The 21,991-nt window shown below is 43.2% G+C and overlaps 1 protein-coding gene across 4 annotated transcripts in view; it reads left to right on the plus strand.

Annotated features, from left to right (window-relative positions):
• Positions 1–21,991, plus strand: part of FNDC3B (fibronectin type III domain containing 3B) — a 337,868-nt gene that overhangs the window by 253,446 nt on the left and 62,431 nt on the right. For all 4 annotated transcript variants that reach the window (XM_055307872.1, XM_055307873.1, XM_055307871.1 and 1 more), the window contains 3 exons: positions 1,154–1,213; positions 9,699–9,837; positions 13,188–13,241. In XM_055307872.1, the coding sequence (XP_055163847.1) occupies positions 1,154–1,213; positions 9,699–9,837; positions 13,188–13,241 (253 nt within the window). The remainder of the gene's footprint in view (positions 1–1,153; positions 1,214–9,698; positions 9,838–13,187; positions 13,242–21,991) is intronic.

Below are 21,991 nucleotides of genomic sequence, written 5' to 3' on the forward strand. Positions count from 1 at the left end.
GTGCAGGTCAGATGTCAGAACTGTAGGCACGGTATGGACGTTGGCCTCCAGTTTGCAACTTCAGAAATTTTTTATTTGAAATAAGTTCAGACTTATAAAATGTTGCAGAAATCAAGGAATATGTGTATATCCCTTACCCAGATGTCACCTATTGGTATCTTTTTATCCTATGTGGTTTTACTATTGCAGTTATTCTCTACCTTTGTGCTCTGCGACCAACCTGTATTTTTCCCCCATTAGTTGTATACAGCCAGGCCTTTTACTGCTAAATACTTTAGTATATTTCCCAGGAATAAGGATCTTTTCTTGCATAGCCACAATGCAGTTACCAGCTTCTTAAATTGACATTGATAAAATACATCTAGTTCACCATCCATTTAATCAGGTCTTCCCCTCTAGGATAGAATCCTGTCCAGGGTCTGATAGTATAGTTCATGGTCATACGCCTTTCACCTTTAACTTGGAACACTAACACAGTGCTTGTCTTTTGTGACCCTGACATTTTTTTTTTTTTTTAAAGAATGCACTCATGCCCCCATCCCTCACCTTTTAAAAGCTTTTAATGGAACATTCCTTATTTTATGTTGACCGTTGCCTCATGATTAAGTTGAGTTTCGTTTACAAGATCTGATCATATAAGTGGTTTTGTTTTATGTAAGAGAGCTATTGATTTGTATTGTATGTGTTTATATCTGAAAACCATTAGTATTGAGATGTGAGGGACGCACACTGAGGTCTCTTCCAGGGAGTTGAGACGTTGAAGCATGTGGGGTTCCTGCCAAGGTGAGTGTGAGCTACCTTCAGTTGACAGCTGGTATAGTTATTTTACACTTGCATTTATCTCTATTTAATTTCCTTGCTTATTTATTTGTTTTCATGTACTTAGCTTAAGGAACTGATAAGACCTTTTGGAACCTCATTACTGAGTTAATCTGGCCATTTTCCCAATCTAAGATGGCTTTGTTAAAAGGAACCTAATTTTGTAGTCCAAATGGGTAATATACCAAATAGACACGTTTATTTCTGGTTCGTGGTGGAATCGGACATGAGAGTTCTCGAATCGTTGCCCTTAGTGACTGTGAGACCCAAATCCAAAACCTGTCTTCACTGTTGTAACTGGTATCATCGACTAATTAGTGATTTTTCTTTGCAGTGGAGAAGAATTAGAATGTAACCTGAAAGATCTCAGACCAGCAACTGATTATCATGTGAGGTAAGTTAGGATATGAGCACTGGCCTGTGTTGGAGAATTGGGATTGCTGAGATAAATCATGCGCTCCTTTTAAAAAGCTTTTGGTTAAGGGCACTCGCTAACCAAAAGTTGAAGTACCGGAGCTTGGCTATTCCTTACTGTTCTGTGCTTGAGGGCACAGTGACTGAGGAGTACACAGAACAGCTTCTGATAAAAGAGAAATAGGTGATACGGTGAACTGAATTTTAGAAATTATTTTTAAAATAACTTTTATATCATCTTCTAAGATCTACTGGACTTTATGGTTTAATATATTTCCTTTCTGTAAAAGAAAGGATTTTTCTGATATTAATGTATCTGTGATGCCCTCATTTCCAAGATGGAGAAGATCTGACCCAAAGCCCCGCCCCTCCTTTCTGTATCTCTGTCTGTCTGTCTGGGGAACGTTTTGTGTTCTTTCCTCTCACTTAACCTCTGGTTTTTAAATTAGATTACTTTAAGAAGAAGAGTAAATAAAGTTTCCCTTAGGTTTGCAAAAAAAAAAAAAAAAACTGTTATAAAATAAACTTTATAACAACAAACTGTTAAAAGATGGAGAGAAAAGGAAACATGTTAACAATGGGTTGTAAGTTTGTTATAACCCATACACATAAACTCTATTCAGCACAAATGAATAAGTCCTGCCACAATGCAAGAACACCTTTGGACCTTAAAAGACAGTAGGCTTTAAAATGAGACAAACAGTGCAAATTTCAAATTATCTCTGATAAGAATTAACCCAACTTGCAAAGAAAGAAAAATCCGTATAATCTATGTAGTCTGTAGTAAATCCGTATATATAGACTGAAATCTCTACTCTGATTTTTCTGGAATCTCTGCTGTGACTACTATGAAAGGCAGAGCTAGTTAATCTGAGGAAGAAACCCAGCCAACCATAGACTTGTGACGAGGAAAGTAAATATAATGAACTTTTACAGAGCTCATCTAATTATGTAAAGATATATTCACGTATCCATTTACAAATGAACAGGTTTCTGAATGTGGTCTGTGCCATTTTTAAAATTTAAATTTTAACTTAAAATTTTATTTAGTTTATAAGCGACCAGAAGTTGTAATTTTATCTAAAAAGAATACACAACAGCGGCATCTGTCATTCTTCATCTATGGATGTGAGTATCAAATTGTGTAATAGAGTTGCAATATCAAGCCCACGTTCTTTATTATCCTTTCCGGAGGTTGCTTTGGGATGGCGTGGAGGGAGCATAACCTAATAGGAGGAGCATATATTGATTATGAGGAGGCGTGAGTTCTAGTCTGGTTTTGCTGTGAACGGACTGTTTTAACTAACAAAGAATCGAGGCCACAGTTTTCTCTGAGACAAAGGTAGAGAAGTAGGGATGTGTTCAGATTATAAAACTTTATTAGCCGTATAAGTGCTTCAAACTAAGTTTCAAACAATATGTAAACGAGCAAGGTGTTTTATATTCAATCTCAACGTGCTTATCTGCCTGGTTGTTTTATTGTTTAGAAGAACTCTGTTGCAACTATCTCTTCCTGTTTAAATCAAAACATTTGGATTTTGAATCAGTTAGCTTCAGCCCAAGCATATTGAACTTTTCACAGTCTGCACAAACAAAAAGATTGGTGTAATCTGTGATACTGGGATAATAGAAATACTGTATTCTTTCTAACGGTTGACTTAACAACGAACCAGAAAATGTACCACCATATAGGGAGCCATGTAAACGTTCTCCATGAGTCACTGTTAACATATGTTTCCTTTTCTCTCCATCTTTTAACAGTTTATTGTTATTGCTTTATAAAGGTTTACTTTATTAATTTCCTGCTCATTCATGAGCTAACAATGTCTTTTTAAAGAAACCTAAATGTCATAAAGAGTCTGCCCTGTATTTGCCATTCTGTCTGTTGTTCCCTTCATTTCTTTTTAACTCTTCTTACAAAGGGTAAATTCTGACAACATTGGCTCCTTGGTTCTTTTTTGCTGCCGTGTCTTATGAGCATCTTGAACTTCTGGGCAGATAAAAGAAATAATCAATGGATGCCCCAAGAGGAATAGGAACATGAAGTGTAGTCACTCTCTAGAGGCTTTGGATCCAGACTTTTCCCTGACACATCGAGGACCTCACTCAAGAATGACACCTATGTGACACCACACAACAGCCTAAGGCACCACCGACTGGTATTTGGTCCCTTTCTTTAGCTTGCCACATAGAAAATTCTTCCTGTCTTTGGTCGTAATCTATTTTTGTATTTAAAAAAAAAAATCTCTTAATAAAAATGTCTACAGTCTAGATTTTATTTTTCCCTTGCCTGGTCCACAGTTCCTGTAGATTGTTCACTGTCTTGCCTTATATAGTCTTTCATTTTTCAAGCTAGAGAAGAATCAAAATGCTTGTAACTCCTGCTTAGATTTAGCTTCCTCTGCCTTGAATTGCTTTGGTGAGGCGGAGTGGCACGTAGTGGACAGAGCTTGGAATTTGGGGTTAATGGCTCAGTCACTTAGTAAGGGCGTGTACTTATTAGGCAGGCCATTTAAACTTAAATGACCTTGTTTACTCACTTATAAAATGAGGATAATAATGATACTAGCCTCAGGAAGATGGTGTGAGAACAAATGAAGTGTATATGCAAACCGATTCTAAATCTGCAAGTATATAAATGTTGTTTTTGTTCTAGTTTGTTTTTCTAAAGTCGTGGCAGTGTTTCCATACTCTGATGGTAAAAAAGACTTCATGACATAGGTTCAAAACCTATGTATGGCTAGACCATATCACTTACTGTTTTATTGGGATAAAGATATGTCATACTTGGCACTGAAAAAAAGGAGGAAAATCTCTTTTTATGATGCAGTTGAGTTCACATTTGCAGAGTCTTAGTTCCAGGAATGTTAAGCTCGTATCAAACACAGTAGCCTCAAATAAAATTTTAAATTTAACAGTCACTTCTAAGGCCTCAAAAGGCTGTGTGGAAATAATTTTCTCACTAAATTTCCATAATAGAAGCTGCAGAAGAATTCCATTACTGCATGACTACGAAATAAGCAGTTATGTTCATTGCCATTTTTATTTATTTGTGTGTTACCAATTTAGAACGCGTTGCCCTGGTGGAAGTCTGTAGAGCCAATGAGGGGAAACAACAAGATATTTCTTTCAGCAGTTCCAAGCAGGCTACCTTCTCCTTCCAGTTCTTAATATTGCACATTTGGATGAAGGCCTGCAGAAGCTTCCGTTCATCACTCTTCAAAAGAGTGAAAGGTTTCTTTCTCAAGTCGTATGCTAAAGTCCCATCTAGGGCTTCTGTTCTTACATTTCTAGTTGCCTTAGATTTGTTACTCTGATTCCATCCCCTTTGTTCTGATCGTTCCGTATCTTTATTCAGTGCTTTTTTTCATTTTCAATGTCCCCCCCCCCCCCACCTCATGTTAGTGAGCATTGCTTGCGGTCAACAATCAGACACACAAACCTTTTTTTTTTTAAGTAGCAGTCTCTCAATCGTGGATGCTGTCATTGACTGTCTGGTGCTTAGCATCAGTTCTCGGCAAGATAGCTCATGACCTCTTACCATCACCCCACTGGGATTAGGAATCTTGGACTAGGAGACCAGTGGCATCCTTAGGGCAGTGCTACAGGTGCATGCATCTGTAGCTGTTTAGATTGGCACTGACCATGCCATTTAGGCCAAAATTCCACATGGAAAATTGTATACTGATATATTTTAGGTTTTAAAGATCATTTTTTGCTATGAATTTTTGTTTCATCTCTGCATATCTAACTATTCAATCTTTTTTTTTTTCTTCTGGTGACTGAGGACAGTAATAACTCCTCTATTACATTGATTTGAGAAACTTAGGTGTTGGGTCTTGGGTTAGATTCTTATTAAAGCCATCACTTTTTTATTTGTTACCAAGTTCTAACACAAATTGCTTTTTGCATTTTAATGTTGGTTGAATGTTTAAAAAGATTCAATTTGCAATTACTAAAGTGTATTTATTCAGCACTTCCATATAGGGCATTGTATTGCTGATTGTATAAAGCCACCAATACAAAATCTTGTCTGTGTATGAGAAAGAGACACAGAGATGGAGACAGAAAGATTGTGTGGGATCACATGTTGAAGAAAAGGGAGAAATGAGAAAAATCCCACACATACGTCATACATGAGTAACTATTTTATAAGACTTAAATATAAGTTTATATACATAAACATTTATATTCATTTATCTCTAGTTATTTATAAGTACACAAAAATACCATATTCCTGTTCTAATTGGTAGTTCTAGAATTAAAACAACATTGAAGTAACTATTTTATTGTGGGAATCCAGAACAGCGATGGGGTAATCAGGAGTTTGAGTGATGGAATGGATTGCAAATGCATGACAAACTTTGAAGCAGTTTTCCAGTCACTGGCATTAGCAGTTTGGCAGAGAAGTTGCCCAGAAATGATAGCACGTAATAACATTTCTCAGAAAAATTACATGATGAAATATTTCCAAAAATATGGTTGACCGTCTCAGTACAGAATTATGAAATAGGTGTTACTGACTAGACACTGGCTCCTACTATGTCACAGATGTGCTGGAGGAAGTTGGAGGCAAATTTCTGAAATTCTTGGAGCACCTGTTTCATAAGCATTTAGTCAATATTTAAACTGAAACAAATGTGAAAACCCAACACAAGATCAATCATATCATTAGAAAAATGTATTCTTCTTTGCTGAGATAAATGCAGAAGGAACTGAAGTGTCTCCTGATTTATTTAACCTGAAAACCTGATCCCCTTCCACAGATCCTCCTATCACACGATGATATTTAGAGAAAACAAATCACCATCCTTTGAAAAAACAGTATTGCAACATTCTTGAAAATAGAGTACATTTCTGGAGACTTTTCTGTAAAAGCTAGTGGTAAAAACAGAGTAATTAGTTGCTATTTACTGGCCACCATTAATGGACAGATATAATCGTGGGATACTTAGATACCATATCAACTTCTAGATACCTATCATATGCAGCATTTTCCATCACCATATAAAACAGATCTCTTTTCCTTTGTGGACAGACTTTATAAGTGTAAAGTGCTGGCTCCTGATTTAAACTATTAACATTCTTTGAGTTGTGAGACAAGAAGAATAACTCCTCTGTGGCCCATCCTCAACTGTACATCCTCAACTACCTCAAATTTTTATTCTTTCGCCAGGATCTTCCGTTCATCCCAGCAGTAGCCATCCTGCCAACCTGGCTGTTAGGAGCCTCTGTCGCTCATGTTTCTCTAGCCTGATAAATGTGGGTTTTGTGACTCCCAAGAATCGATTCTTAAAGACCCAGAATGAACTTGACTGAGTCCAGATCTCCCGAGATCACGAACTGCAGTCAGCCAGCCTTTGGTAGGCCCTGTCCCTGCCTCTTTTCCCCTGCTCTGTTTTCCATGTAGATTTTTGGTGCTGTTTTTTTGTTTGTTTGTTTGTTTGTTTTTTGTTTTGTGAACACGCAGGACCCAGTCTACCTGAGTATAGTCTGAATTTGTAAACAAAGGTCCAGTGATTGAACAGTGAAATTCCTCCTAGGAACCTCTGTGGGTGAAGAGCTAGGTAAAGGGAAGCTGAGAAGCGATCTCAGTGCTAAGGAGACAGTAGGAAGTGATGAGGACTGAATTGGACAGCACCCACGCCTCCTCATTGCTCTCATCTTTATCTAGTTACCACCTTACAGGTATGCAGCTGTCACTAGAACTTCTAATTGTTAAGAGAGACCTGACATTCATTTTTCTAAATGAGAGCTCTCCAAATTTTAAGCATTGGCTTGATCTTTAACTTTTTATTTCAGAAAATCTCAGATGCAGTCAAAAGTGGACAGTAACTGATGGATTCTCCTAGACCCGTCACCCAACCTCTTAATTTCCTTGCTGCACCCACCTACCCTCCCTGCCCCCACTGCTATGTTGAAGTCCAGACATTCTAATAGTTCATCTGCGCACCACATTACCATCATCACGTGCCCATCCAAAATAAGCAAAAAGGATACATTCCTTCATGTCTTTAAAATTCAGGGACTGTTTCCATTTCTTCAACTGTCCTAAAAATGAAAGCTTTGTTTCTTCAGATTGTTGTAATTGAAATTCAGACTTGGTCTGAATATTCTATTTGGCTGGTATCTCATGAATTTCTTTTAATCTGTAGGTTTTCCCTCCCTTTCCTGTCCTTTTGCAATTTATTTCTTGGAATAATTTTTTTTTTTTTGGTCCTGTAGAATTTTCCAAAGTATGAATTAGGCTGACTGTATCCCTATAGTTTGACTTAATAGGTTCTCTGCGTGTTTTCTATATAGTAGCAAAGAGGCTTAATCTGATACAGGTTCAGTTTTTTTCTGGCAAGGGTTTTGTGGATCGTGGCGTTGTCTTTCATTAGGAGTACATAATGTGTCTGCTTATATTTTTCTGTACTGACCATTGCCTATGTCCTTCCATTCATGCAGGGCTGGCTGTGATATTTTAAAACACTATATTTCTTCCCTCTCCCCCATGCATATCTTGGGCCAGATGTAACCTATGAGCCACCAGCTATAGAATCCAGCCAATCTATTAAAGTTTAGGCAGAAATTCTGCCCATGTCTGGAATGTTCTGTGATTCATTTTAAGTAACTTATTCCTAGTGAGCCTGTCCTGATACAAAGAAATGATCTTTGCCAAGTCAACCATTTACTTTTATATTCTCCTGTTCCTACTTACAGTGAATGCAAAAAAGGGACTTTTATTTTCATCAGGTTGGGTGAAGAGCATCCTGATAAGTATCCTTTGTTTGGATCAAATGTCATCATTGTGCCTTCCCACAAGGCAAACAAGTCAAATTTCCAGTACATATGTGTCTTGCCTTTTAAGATAGAAATAGGCATTAGAACTTTTAATGTGCATGACCTCTGTAAATCCCTTGTGACAGACCTTGAAGAGAAATCCTAATTAGGTCCTGTTTTCCATAATGTTATCTTTAGCTGTTGTTTATGTTCCTTGGGTAGGGAGAGGGGAGATGGATTGTGGGTATTCAGAGAATAAGGACAGTAGGCCGTGGAGTATAGCAGTTAGATTTCCGTGACTGTGTTCACTTGAGGCAACTCTAGCTGTGTGTGGCTTTGGGAAATTTACTTGTTCTCTTGATTCTGAGTTTTCTTCTCTCTTTTTAGCGGGACCTCAAGAGTTAAGGGCTTGATATATTTACCAACTCTGATTAGCTTCATCCTTACATCTTGTTTAGGCAGCAAAAGTTTCTATGTTGTCTTTTTAAAAGAGTAGATTTCAAGTTGTTTTTTTTTTTTTAATGCTCAATATTTTTAAAAATGGAGAAACAGAAAAGAAGAAGATAAAAATCAACATAACCCTATTTTATGCTATTTGAAAGAAGTATCGTTTTATAATAGCGTGTTACGTGCTTTTCCTTCATAGCTTCTCTGGAGAAATCGGGCCCATATGTTCAGCATTGAGCCAGGCATTTTAATGCGCAGAGTACACATCTTTAATCTCAGCGCCAGGTGCAAAACTAAAACGTTCACATGGATAAACTGTACCTGAACATTGTTTTTCTTGAGTTCGAGGCACACTTGGCAGTAGCAAGCATGTTTCTGTGTGTGAAACATCTATATTCCTACTTAAATATCTGCAATGTTCGAAAAAGTTTAAAGATGCTATCTATTCTACCCCAGGGTTTATACTTCTCTCTCCAGTTTGTAGACTCCTTTCACTGCTTCTTCTCAGCCAACCCTTAACTATTTTTCATCCTCCTTCCCACCAAGTCAACTGGAGAGTGGCTCAATGGTTTTATTTATTTATTTTTTTAAAATATTTTATTTATTTATTCATAGATACACAGATAGAGAGGGGGAGAAGCAGGCTCCATGCAGGGAGCCCGATGTGGGACTCGATCCCGGGTCTCCAGGATCACACCCCAGGCTGCAGGCGGCACCAAACTGCTGCACCACCGGCGCTGCCCGGCTCAATGGTTTTAGAATGTATATTTGAAGACCAGTTTGGGGATAAACTTGCTTGCTTGCTTGCATTTATTTATTTCAGAGAGGCAAAGAGGGCTGCAGGAGCAGAGGGAGAAGAAGAGAGAAACTCCAGCCGACTCTGAGCTGAGTGCAGAGCCTGACAATGGGGCTCAACCTAGGCCAAAACCAGGAGTCTGGAGTCAGGCACCCTGAGGATATTTTCTCATTCAGCATATTGTTTTCCAGTCAGTAGACCTTGCCTGTCTTAATTGGGGGCTGAGAGTTCTGACACTTAGTGGAAGGAGAGGCACATTCCCTGCTCGGGTGATTCTCTCCTGGAGTTGCTGGCCATAGTTAGGTCAGGACAAGACCAGTAGATAAGAAGAAAAGAACCATGGTGTGTGCTACATAAGTTCTCTTCCTTGGAAAGCCCTGGCGTAAACCTGAGCTAAAAACTCTGGTCTTCTAGGATGGGCCACTGCCACTGACTGTCTTTATCTGTTTGTTTTCAGGGTATATGCCATGTACAATTCCGTAAAGGGATCCTGCTCCGAGCCAGTTAGCTTCACCACCCACAGCTGTGCACCTGAGTGTCCCTTCCCACCTAAGCTGGCACACAGGAGCAAAAGTTCACTAACCTTGCAGTGGAAGGTGGGTAGCTCAGTGCCGGGAACAGTCTGAAGTCTAGCCGTTGGAAACATTTCTATTTAGCACTACTCCAGTCTGGTGATAATGTTTGATTTTTCTATATAGTAACTACGTGAAACAAAATGTTGTGATATTGAATATATGTCGATATGTATGTATGCATGTCTTTTATATGTCTTTAAAAATTGGGTAAAGTGATAGGTAGAAGTGCAAAGTTTTAACTCTCTCTGCAGAGGTAAATCTTTTAGGTTCATAAGCAATACTTTATAGTATTAAGTACATATATACTTGATACCTGAATTTCATCACTTTCCAGTGGTTTTGCTTATTCAACAAACATTTGAAGACTTCAATAAAAAGGTTTTATAAAGAGAGATTTAGAATAAGTCAGGTTTGGCTCCTTTGGCTTCTTTCAGTGGCAACTCTGAAATGTTCAATATTTAAAACTGCCTAGAATGTTTAGTGTTCTGAACTATATTAAGGCTTCACTAACTTTTACTGATTAGGCCTTAGATCACTTAGGGTTACTAATTATTTTTTGAAGTCTAAAATATATAGTAGTTTTCATAAAATACAATTTACTGGCTACAAATAACTCTTGCCAAAGAGCAGTCCTTACACTCTAGCTTATCAGTCAGTTTGTATGTTCGCAAAAAGAGTTGAATCTTGATATCAATACCTATCATAATTATTTCTCTATGTTTATATATTTTTTAAAGATTTAAAAATCAAAAAAATAAGATTTTTTTATCTGACAGAGCATAAGTGGGGGGGGGTGGCGGCAGGCAGAGGGAGGGGGAGAAGCAGGCTCCCCACTAAGCAGGGAGCCCGAAGTGGGACTCGATCCCAGGACCCTGGGGTCATGATCTGATCTGAAGGCAGATGCTCAACCGCTGAGCCACCCAGGCACCCATCTATGTTCATATTTTAAAATATAGTTTAAGATGTGAAATTTTTAGAGGTAGAGATAAAGATTTGTGGGGTTTGGGGAATACACTAATGTGTGAAAATAATAAGATGGTTAGGGAGATCTGGTATTGGTGAAGATGTATGTTGTTCTTTGGTTCCTAGTCCAGGAGGTTGAATTTATCCCGGGCATCCATAGAAGCCCTTGAGAGCAGTGGTTAGCGGTAAAGCACGGGCTTCTGGAGACCCCTCTCGTGTGGGCAGCTGCGTTCTCATAGCCACTGGCCAACATGGAGTGTGTTACTTGGCAAAGGCAAAGCTTAGACTGGCTTAGAATCTGAACTATTTTATTTTCCTTCCTGGCTTCCAGGGATAATCCAGGTCAGTGATTCCCTACCTTTTCAGAGTTGTAACACCCAACTGGTCATCATTGTTTAAGTCCTTGGAGATGCACATCCATTTTAAAACATGTTCTCTATTTGCACATATACATACATAAACATATCTTTTTTCTCTAAAGGAAAGAATTAAAATTCACTTTGTTTGGAAAATCTAAGAAATCTTAAGATTACCCGAGGGACCCCGGGGTCTTATAAACCTAAAGTTGGGAATCACTGATACATACTGTGCTTAAAACCTGGGTGTAATTCAGGTCTTAGGCAGACCAGCGACTTCAAGGAAAAAGTTGGCTTATCAGGAGAAAAATATTTCACATTTTCTTTCTCCCTTTATTGAATTGTGAATCGGAAACATACTCTTGTTCCATTAAGTCTTGTAGAAACTTGAAAGTTCTGGATTTGGTTCCATTTGCATTTCAATGTCCTTTTAGAATGGATTTCATGATCACAGTGCTCCAGCTGGGGGCACAAGGACAGGAAGACAGGGCTCCGACTGCCCACCTGTCCTTGAACCCACAAACACACACAGAGCTCGAGATCTTCGAACTCCTTCTTGTTAGTCAGCAGTAGGAGAGAGGGCAATACAAATCCCAAAGCCAGGGTTTCCACCCTCAAGGAATTAAGAGTTTTGGCGGTGGGGCAGGATATCATAGAAGAAACTACTGAAAGAACAGTTTCTCTAGAGAAATTTATCAACACCATAAACATAGTTCTTACTCCAGAAATGGGTTCTCATCTAAAATTTTGTGTCTATTATTTAGAACTTCAGGGGTATCCCCATCTCCCAAACCAAAGGGAGCCCACAAAAGCCTGAAATTACAGTTCAGTAGAACATAGAGCACTCCCCAGAAATCTGGGCTTGACACTCCGAAAGGATACGACCCAGAAGGTGAAAGGAGGGTGAAGAGTCTCTTCACAAATGTAACTAGTATTTACTGGGCCCTTGATGATGATTTATTATTAACAAAAATAAAACAACTGCTCTTGTTTCCCGGGTGCTTCCCGGGTGCCCAGCAGTTGAGTAGGTGATTTTTATATATTCTCCCAATTACTTATCACACCCATTTATTCTTGGAACACAAAATTAAACAGTGATATTGAGTGACGGACAAAGGACCTTATGTGACAAACAGCCAAACTGGGCTTTCGACGCAGCTCTGCTGCCCCGGCTGCCTTTGCCAGGGGCCAGGACAGCGCAGTGTGTGGGACTCCCGCTGCTTCCTGGGGAGGGGCCCAGCTGTCACATTGTGGGGTGGGAGCCCTTGTCTGCGCCTTCCAGCTGCCCCCTCCCTCCATCTTACTGTCCCCCCCCTGCAGTGAGGGACCCCAGGGCAGCACCCCCTTCCAGGAGGCAGGGCTGACCCTGCCAGGCACTCTTCTCCGGCTTCTCCACTCCCCTTCCCGTAGTCCAAGGCCTGTTTTCTCAGTGAAGTAGATCTCTGCGTGCTTCTAAGAGGAAAGCAAATGATGAAACTTCTTTTTGCTAACATGTGAAGGGCTAATTGCTCCTGGTAATCTGGGGGGAATCTTTTTTTTTTTTTTTTTTTTAAGGGAAATCTCAAAGGCACAGAAGACTTTCTAATCTTAAGCACTTAAAAAAGAAAAAAAGTATGGAGGAAGTTACAAAAAATACATACTCTTAACCCTGAACCTGGCTGGGTCAGGTTTACCCACCAGACTCCAAGCAGCATCTACATTTCTCAACTGCCTTTTTTCTCCCTCTGTTCTTTAAGTACCTCTTGAAAGTCTTATCCCGGAGGAAGTAGGGCACCATGAGGGTGTAAAGGTCGAAGTGGAGGGGAAAGCAGGTTTGGGTCTTTGTGGGGCATGATTTATTATTAGTGGGGCTTTCTCTACTGTTGGATTATATTAAAATTCATTTGTAGGATACTGTTTCCCAAGGAAACACTGGAGCCACCAGGGTTATCTGCCCGAGGGGAGAGCACAGGGCTAGCATAGATACTGTCTTTGAGCCGAGTTGAGAGCTCATAATTTTGTCTGTGAACTGCTTTCTCTAATCTCTTCTTACTTTACTTTTTCTATTTTTAGGCACCAATTGATAATGGTTCAAAAATCACCAACTACCTTTTAGAATGGGATGAGGTAAGCATATTTTCATATCCATCCATCTAAAACAGCATTTCAAAAATAAAATTGCTGAACAAATGCCATTTTATTCTTTAAGATGTGCTAAACACATGGGGAGGAAAAAAAGCATAAGTAGAAAAAAAAATGGAAACCTATGGTATTGACTGTGGAAAAGGAAGACAGACTAAAGTAGTGTAATGAATTGTATTAAGTGGCATTAAATGTATTTACTTGGCTTATTTGCAAGAAATGCTACTGAAAGAAAAGACAAGGTCTGACCTCTTGGGGAGTCCCCAGAGCCTGGCCAGCCATCAATTTGTATGAAGAATCGAGTGCTTTGTTATCTTGACTGCTCAGGGCTATTCTGCATAGATGGCGTTGATAAGGTAAAGCACACGCCTTGGGCAGCGTGTAATTTGTTTCTTCGAGTTGAAGCCACGGATGTACTTTGGTGGTGCACTGTTGGGCGTTCTCTGGGGGGCGGGGGGGGGGGGTTGGAGCCCTGCCTGGAGGTCTCACTCTACCATGGGGGGGGTGTGATCACCCTGCCCACTAGACTGCCCTGTAACAGGCACCCCCTCTGCTGTTTCCGTCACCAGGGGCCCTAGCGTGGTATCTGTGGTGAAGCTGCCTTATTCTCGAGCCCACTCTGCTGAATGGGTGACCTTGTGCCTTTCTGGCCTTGCTAACACCACCCACAGAATCACAGGCAGGAAATAACTGGGTGCAGAAAGAAGCCTTTCGTTTCTAAAAGGGAACTGTGCTTTTTTCTTCCTATAGATGTTAATTCTATTCATTCACTTGCCCTTGCGCTAGTCTTTCTGTGAGCGAGCAAACAGACGCAGGATTTCAAGAGAAGGAAATGTGGGATTGGAATGTGGAAATGGGAGTTAACTAGTGTCTGTGACTTGAATCGAGGGAGATTTTAAAGATCCAGAATGCAGACTTAGGCAAAAAGTGACTTGTCGAGTGTGGAGAAAAATATTTTCACCAAATGTAAAATGAAATTGGACGAAACTCTCAGGGTGAAATTTTGATGTGAAAAAGGGGGCCCTTCATCACTTTATGCATTAGCGTGTTTTCCCATCTGGGTTGCATCTGAAAGCTGGAGTTCCAAGTTACCAAAGACAACGATCTATTGTTCTGGGGATCCCTGTGATTAGGTCCTACGTGCAGATTGGTGACATCTTACACCTGACCAGGAGATTTTACAGATTTAGGTGGGTTTCATTTTAAGATGATTTGACTGGAAAGCAAACCCACCCCTCTGGCCCACGTGGAAAGAGATTTCTATAGGCCGTCCAGAAGGTTGGAAAGAAGGAGCCTGGCTGCCCTGTGAGCACATGGCACCATCTTACCATCCCCTCTTCCTCCTAAGGACAAGTGAATGTTGACTGAAGATGTTTTTAAGCATGTGTTGGTTTGTGGCACTGACCTGCCTGGCACTGACCTTTCTCATATCTTGAGGTTTTATATCAAGATAGAGTTTACCACCAGAGAGGAAGCATTTTTCCTTTCAGATCTCCTCTCTGAGCTCTGCATGTGTGTGTGGTGTGTGTCCTGTGTTTTTTGTTTTTTGTTTTTTCTTTTTGGCCTGTGGCCTTGTAAGTTAAGTAAGGTCAGAGAAGTTGAGTATTTGAATGAGAAACCTCCAAGGAAAACCCAGGTGCTACAGGAAATGGTAATGGTGACTCAGTTGTTGGCCTCCTTCCCTTTGAATTTGGATTGAAAGTGTCCTGGCAGGATGCGTGGAGGAAATAAGCTACAGCCTCGGATGAAACGGGGAAGCTTTGTCTAATGACCATGTGTAATCAGTAGCACCCACTATAGGCTGGTGACTGCACAATGTTAAATGGTTCATTTTGGGCCTTCTCCTGCCTTTTCCCTGCTTGCTCTCTTCCCATCCTTTCTTTGCTCCCATCTTAATTCTTCAGCCTTCCCCTTCCTCTTCATCTTCTCTCCCACCTTCTAACTTCCGCTGGTGTCGGCTCTCTTGAGCTTTACCGAAGACTCCAGGTGAGTGGACTCTCCCCGGCTATCGGCATTTTGCTGACGTAGGAATCCTTTGGTATCGTGGGGCTTAATATTCACCTCGTCGAAAAACTTCTGGACCCCAAAGTCTATGTAACTGCTCCCTGACCTTCAGTACCGTGAGCTCCCTGGGAGGACAGACAGTATGTTTGAAAGGACACCACGATTAGGAGCTGTGGGTTCTGTTCCAGGTTTTATATGAGCAGCTTGCCCCATGCAGTCCTCAGTTTATCCATTAGCTCATGTGTGTTTACATCATCGATGCTCTCTCAAAACTCCTTATTTAAGATCGTCCCTTGTGATCACAGTATGTTTTAGGATCCTTTTCACTGCTGTTTGGTATGTTCGTTTATTAAGTATTTCAGCGTTTGTGGAGCGTACCCTCAGTGCCTCAACACTTTATGTACACCGTCCTGTGAGGGATCCGTGACCTAGGGAAGGTAATGTTCTTACTCTGAGAGCTGGAAGAATAATGGAATGCTGTCCTCTTGTGTTTTTATTAAACAGCCATAAATAAAACAAACCTAACCACATGCTTCTCAGATTTTTCCATCCCGTAGCCTCTTTGCTTGATACTGTGCTTCTTCCTTTTTAGTCCCTCTAAAAAAGATTTTAAAATGGTTATCATTGGGTTTCCTGGCAGGAAAAATAGAAGCGATAGTAACCAATTCGTTCCTGCCTGTTCTATCATTTCAGAAGTTATGTTTCTAAACGGAACAATCTAACAGTTTGTGTTTCTAAATTCGGGGCTAGGTTAGGGATCCGTAGTCCTCCTGAGGCAGCTCACTGGGGTTGGATTTTGCATCCCGCATTCCCATGCTACTCAAGCCGTGACTTCACGAAGGAAGAAAATCAAATGCACAGAGAACAATATCCGACCCCCAGGAGGCATGAACGTGTGAGACTCAGGCTGTCGCTGCAAAACCTTCTGGTAGTCTCTCGAGTCAAGTATGCCTGGTATAACAGGGACTCTTTCTAGAATCCACCCCAGCGGAGTGTGTTGTGGGGCAACAGAATGGGAGGGGGGCTTTTGCTGCAGTCACTCCCCTCCCCACAGCCAACCCTCTCCAGGGCCAGAGCTCTTCTCTCCCAGGGCACCTGGTCCAGCCACACACCCATATGCTGTTGTCCAAGGAGCTGTCTAAACAAACTCAAAGGGCAGGAGGACAGTCAGGTACACAGAGGAGTAGATCCCTACCTGAGAAGGGGACGGGTACGACTCAGAGTCCTGAAGAAGGTTCTGTTCGGGAGTAGCTCTCTGCCCCGTTCCTGCTCTGACACCTGCTCTGAGAATCACAGCTTGGAGTGAGATGGCCCCATCCATGTGCGAGTGTCCTCCTATTTTTTTTTTCTTTTTATAGTATTCCAGCACTGGTTGGAGTTCCCAGGATACTTTATTCTTTTGTTCAGTTTTTAATCACCATCCCAATAAAACCTGCTCGTCTCTAAGAGCAGATGTGGCCCCAATGGGCAAGAGAAAACAGAAACCTGTTACTACTCAGAGGGAAGCGGACTCTCTCTCCTAAACTCATGGTCATTGATGCCGCATCATCGGTCCAAGAATTCACTTGGAAATTACTCACCAGTAGTTCTGCAAGAGATCTAGCTGCCTACTTTCCTCCTCTGTTAATAATTATACCTACACAGGCCCTTAAGCTTTAAGTCAGTGTGGGCAGTGACTCTGACAGGGAGATGGTAATGAGCCGCTAAAAATGGAACACACAGGTGTCACTGGCGTCTCAGCTGCAGCCATCAGTTTCCATCTTCCACTGAAACAGGTCAGTTTTCATAAGGAGGAAAGGTACGCACTAGCCTGCCCCCGTCCCCTACTGTGGCAACCGAGGGGAGTAGTAGTGTTCCCCGCTGTGGGACCTGAAGGCTGACCTTGTAGTTTCGTAGGTCCCCCACCCCTGTGCTCCCCTCCAGGAGCTTCCCATCAAAAGGCAGAAGGCCACTTTCAAGGTGGTTCAAGGCACTGGACGAGCCTTCGTTACAGCTTAACCCCGACCTGCTCCCGGTGCGGTCCCTACACTCCTTCCCCCCCCCCCCCCCCGCCATTTACCCTCATGTTTGCATCGTCGGTTACAAGTCACCGTCATTCTGAAGGCTGGCAGAAAGCAGGCCGAAGCCCCACGAGGGTTTCTCTCTTCTGCAAGCTCTGAGTATTCCACGTAGCGCTGTCTTTAAAGGGATGGCAAGAAACTTACTGTCATGAATTCAGTTTAGTTTGATCCACAATTATGAACAGGAGAAAAGTTTTTCTTTTAACTTTTTAACAGCAAAACAAGGCTTAGATGCTAGATTTCTCAAAGTAGAATGTTCTTGCCCACAAGGCAGAGATTGGGAAGAGGGGAACCAGGGCGTGCAGCTCACTACCCCTTTCGGGTGCCAGCCCTGACCTGCCCATATCTCCTCCGTGGCCTCTGGCTTGAGCTGACTTGGCTCCTCCTGCTGCCTCATCCACTGGATGACCCTGAGGTGTCTGCTTAGGGGTAGGAGTTTTTCTCTAGAAGCAGCTGGGAAGGAGGGATTGAGGACACACATATCTCTAGGGCAGGGAGGAGCTTTTACAAAGAAAAGAATTAGGAAGCTTGCCTTGACTTGCATTTCAGTGCCTGGCCAGTGTGTGGTTCTCAGGAATGGTGATCTGGCCTTTTTGGGAGAGAAACTTGAATAAAAGAGCAAACTTCACGTCAGGTTAGGAACTTTCTCTTCCATTTTAGGAACCATAAGTTCTGTAAAGGAAACCCACCGAGAGTCTTACTCTTAGAGAGCGATACCGAAGTCTAGGGGGTGCCACTGCAGCTGGTGCCTCAGAGCGAATGCAGGTCTCCCACGGTCTTGCAGTGATTGTGTGACACGGACTCAATATTGATGCTGTGTGTCAGTCCCATGGTGTCCACCTGAAGGGACCTGGATTAATAGTCTCGGCTTTGCCTGTAACGAGCCAAGCAAGTCACTTAGCCCCCAAGCCTCGGCTCCCCCTCTTAAAATCAGAGCCTGTACCTCCCAGGCGGGTTGGGTGAGCCCGGGCCATAGCAGATGCCACCTATGTAAACACGCATTAGCGTCTGCGGTAGGAGAAGTCGGCCACGACAAGGGATTGTCTGAGAAGACTGTGACATTCTTCTGTGGAACTTTGACAGAGGGACCCTAAATGTCTCTGGCTTGCACTAAACAAACACGGATGTCCACGCTATATATAGAGGTTAATTTGCCATCAGCTTGGCTTCCGGACGTGACATGGAGGAGACATACGATTGAACCAGAAAAATAGCTCTGTGGGAATGTGACTAGTACAGTTCCCAAGAATCTTTCTCACATGTGACTCAGCTAGCCCGAATAGGAATTTCACATCTGGCTGTTGCGGTGACTAAGGAGCCAACACAGCTGTAAAACACAGGCAACGAAGAATGACATAAATGCCACGGAAGTCGAGGAAACTATCATTTGAAGTAGGAAGAGCAGAAAAGGCCAGTGGTAGGTAGGGGCCCTGGGGCCCTGGGGACCCGTGAGCAAGCCAGACCTCGCTCAACGGTCCTCTTGCAGAGACCACGGGGGGCCAACAGCAGGCTGTGGGGGGTCGCTTCCCAGACACCTAGTTCCGGAGGAGCCTGCTTCGCTCATTTAGGGGTTGAGCTGGCCCCCAGGAGGTGCTGGGTACCCAGTTGACTAAACAGATTGCTTTTTAGCTTAGGGGTCGCATCGTTCCTATCGATAGTCTTTCAGAGTGCTCCTCGGCACGAGTGAATTCGCGCATGGCCCCTTTGGAGGCACAGCAGTCGTCGTCGGAGGTCCTGAAGCTTCAGCAAGCTGAGTAACTTCCTGGGTCTCCCCCAGTGCGTAAGGAGAGCCCTCCTCCGAGAACACGGCCCCCACTTCCTCCAAGGTGCACGCTGCCGTAGGTAGCCTAGCACTGGTCCAGCGAGAAAACCGGGAAGGCCTGTGGCACCCCCGAGGCTGTCTCCAGTGCCTGACCAAAGTGTGAGGGAAGGTGCCCCGTGCCAGGCCCGGTGCCCTTTTAGTCCTTCTCAGGGGACGGCCTCCCGGGGACTGGCGAGTGGGGTCCCGGGGTCCTTGGCGCTTTGTCCATCATGAAGCATCCTTCACAGGAGTGTCTCCAGCCCAATCAGCGCCCCCGCAGAGAGGCCGACTGTTGGCACGTCACAGACCTTCACTGCCACGTCCGAGGGTGGCTTCAGAGGAACAGCTTCCTCCACGAGAGCTTGTCAGAGGGAAGTAGGCCAGCAGGGGCTTGAGAACTCAGGGAGGTTCAGGTACCAAGGGCAGAGCTGAGGTCAAAGGAGCCCTCCGTTTTAGAGACCTCGGCCCCAGACCTGTGTACCCCAGAAGCCGATCTCCCCCCCCCTCCCCGCTTTGTGTCATTTGTCCCATGTATACAGGATGGGTTAGGATGTGTTTGGGTAACAGACTCTGTGGGCAGCTTCTGGCTGCTTCAAGATGACACATACTCATCTTGGTCCATGGCACCTAATTTATCAACTCCTGTTTTTCGTGCTTGTTGACTGCCAGCTGGAAGGTGGTCGGTGACCCGTGGTGGGCTGAGTCCATCCCTGCCTTGGTTCACGCACATAAATACTGCCGGCAGCCTGTTCCACAGTCGCCTCCCCTTGTTCCTTCCTTTCCCTTCTCTGGGCCGGTCTCAACATTCTGGTCTTATCAAAGCGCTGGACATCAGATGATCCCCCATATTTGGAGGGATGTATAGGAGCATTGTGTTGGTTTGTTTGAAATCCAAGGACCTGATGATTATCCGGGACTATTTCCGGGAGCTCAGCCTCTCCCCCTAATGGGGGGGGGTGGGGAACCAAGAGCAAAACACCAGCATGCCAAAGGATAAAATGCATGCAGTATTTATTTAGTAACATGCAACACAAACTTATTAGTAACTTATTTAGTAACATGCAATTTCAAACTTACCTTTGAAAGTTCCTCTGTGCCAGAGTGCTTAAAAGGAAAGAGCCGTGACCGAGGGGGAGAGTGAGGTTTGGCACCAGGAACCTTTGAATCCACCCAGATGGGGAGCGCCCCCCCCCCCCCGTCCTTGTTAGGAACCCCTCCTTCTTTTTTTTTTTTTTTTTTATGATAGGCACACAGTGAGAGAGAGAGAGGCAGAGACACAGGCAGAGGGAGAAACAGGCCCCATGCACCGGGAGCCCGACGTGGGATTCGATCCCGGGTCTCCAGGATCGTGCCCTGGGCCAAAGGCAGGCGCCAAACCGCTGCGCCACCCAGGGGTCCCTGGAACCCCTCCTTCTATATGGTTATGCTGAACGCATCCATGCTCTTTTACTTCTTAAGCCAACATTTATCTTTGATGTTGCCTAGGGTCGGCCAATGCTAGAACAACTTCTAAATATAGACGTACTAGCAGACGAAATCTTGGAGGCTGGCAGGAGTTCAGTTGGCGAGTGCAACTTTATTTTTTATTTGATTTATCATTGCCATTTTTGACAGATTAAAGTAGACTGTCACAGAGAGTGCCCGGCCCAGCGTCACTCAGCCCACGTCTGGCTCTAGCAGCCCCTGGGCCGTGAGCACAGGACACATGATAACCAAATTGGTTTAACTTAGTTAGCAGGCAGCTCTGGGCTTGGTGAGAGCAAGCCCGGAAGGCAGCGGGCGTGACTGCAAAAGAACCTGTAAGAGAAGGTCCATGGAAGGAGGCCACAGATCAAGACACCGCGGGGAGAGTTCCCGTGACCGGAGGGCGGTGGTTCACCGTGGGTTCCAACGCCCTGGTGGTTGCCATCCGGACCTCCTTGTGCCAGGAATGAAGCAGTCATAAAGAGGAACAGGAAGGGTCCTTTCCAATCTATTAATTAGAAGGCAATTGAAAATATCAGCCAAATTCATCTGTTAGTCCCAGTGTTGGGAATACCAGCTCCCAGGGTTGTTAGTGCCAGGCTAATTGGAAATGTTAGCCAGAGCAGCCACATTCCCCACCGTCTACAGAATCACTCTTGGCAGAAAAATACTGTAGCCTGAATTAATTGGATTATGCGCGAGTTCTCTGTACAGAACCGGCCGTGGATGGATGAAGTCCTTAACGGGAAACCAACCCATTTAGGGGATTCGTCTTCCCAATAACGGAGGACAGCTTGATGAAGACCCATGAGTTAATAAAGAAGGAGAACCGACCTGAAAAACAAGTTCTGTTTTCAGCTTTTTAGTTACATAGTTTTACAAATTAACACATTGCGCTTTTTTTTAAGATTTTATTTATTGATTCATAAGAGGCAGAGACACAGGCAGAGGGAGAAGCAGGCTCCTCAAGGGGAGCCCGATGGTGGGACTCGATCCCAGGACCCCAGGGTCACCCAGACATCCCTAACACATTTGCTTTCAAACATGTTTTTAACTTTAAAAATTAGTTGCATTTTATGAAATGGATCAAATACTTTTAATATACTTGGATAGCAGTCTTTAAATAAGCAGACCCACCCGTAAATTGATTTCTCCATGGGAACTTTATTCCTTTATGTGTTCGTAACAGACGCCACAGAGAGGTGGAAACCTGGATACCACGTTCCAGGTTTGGAAGGTGGAAGGTCATTTAATTTGCTCACTCCAGTGGCCTTGAGCCATGTCATACCTGAACCATCCCCCAAAGACCGTTGCATGTCTGTATTTAAAAACCTTCCCACGGTTCTCTACAGCTTTTAGGATAGTGCTATTACATGTACCTCCGTTGGATGAAGTAAGTGCGTGAC

This window comes from Nyctereutes procyonoides, unplaced genomic scaffold, assembly GCF_905146905.1.
Source record: "Nyctereutes procyonoides isolate TBG_1078 unplaced genomic scaffold, NYPRO_anot_genome, whole genome shotgun sequence".
Classification (NCBI taxonomy): Eukaryota; Metazoa; Chordata; class Mammalia; order Carnivora; family Canidae; genus Nyctereutes; species Nyctereutes procyonoides.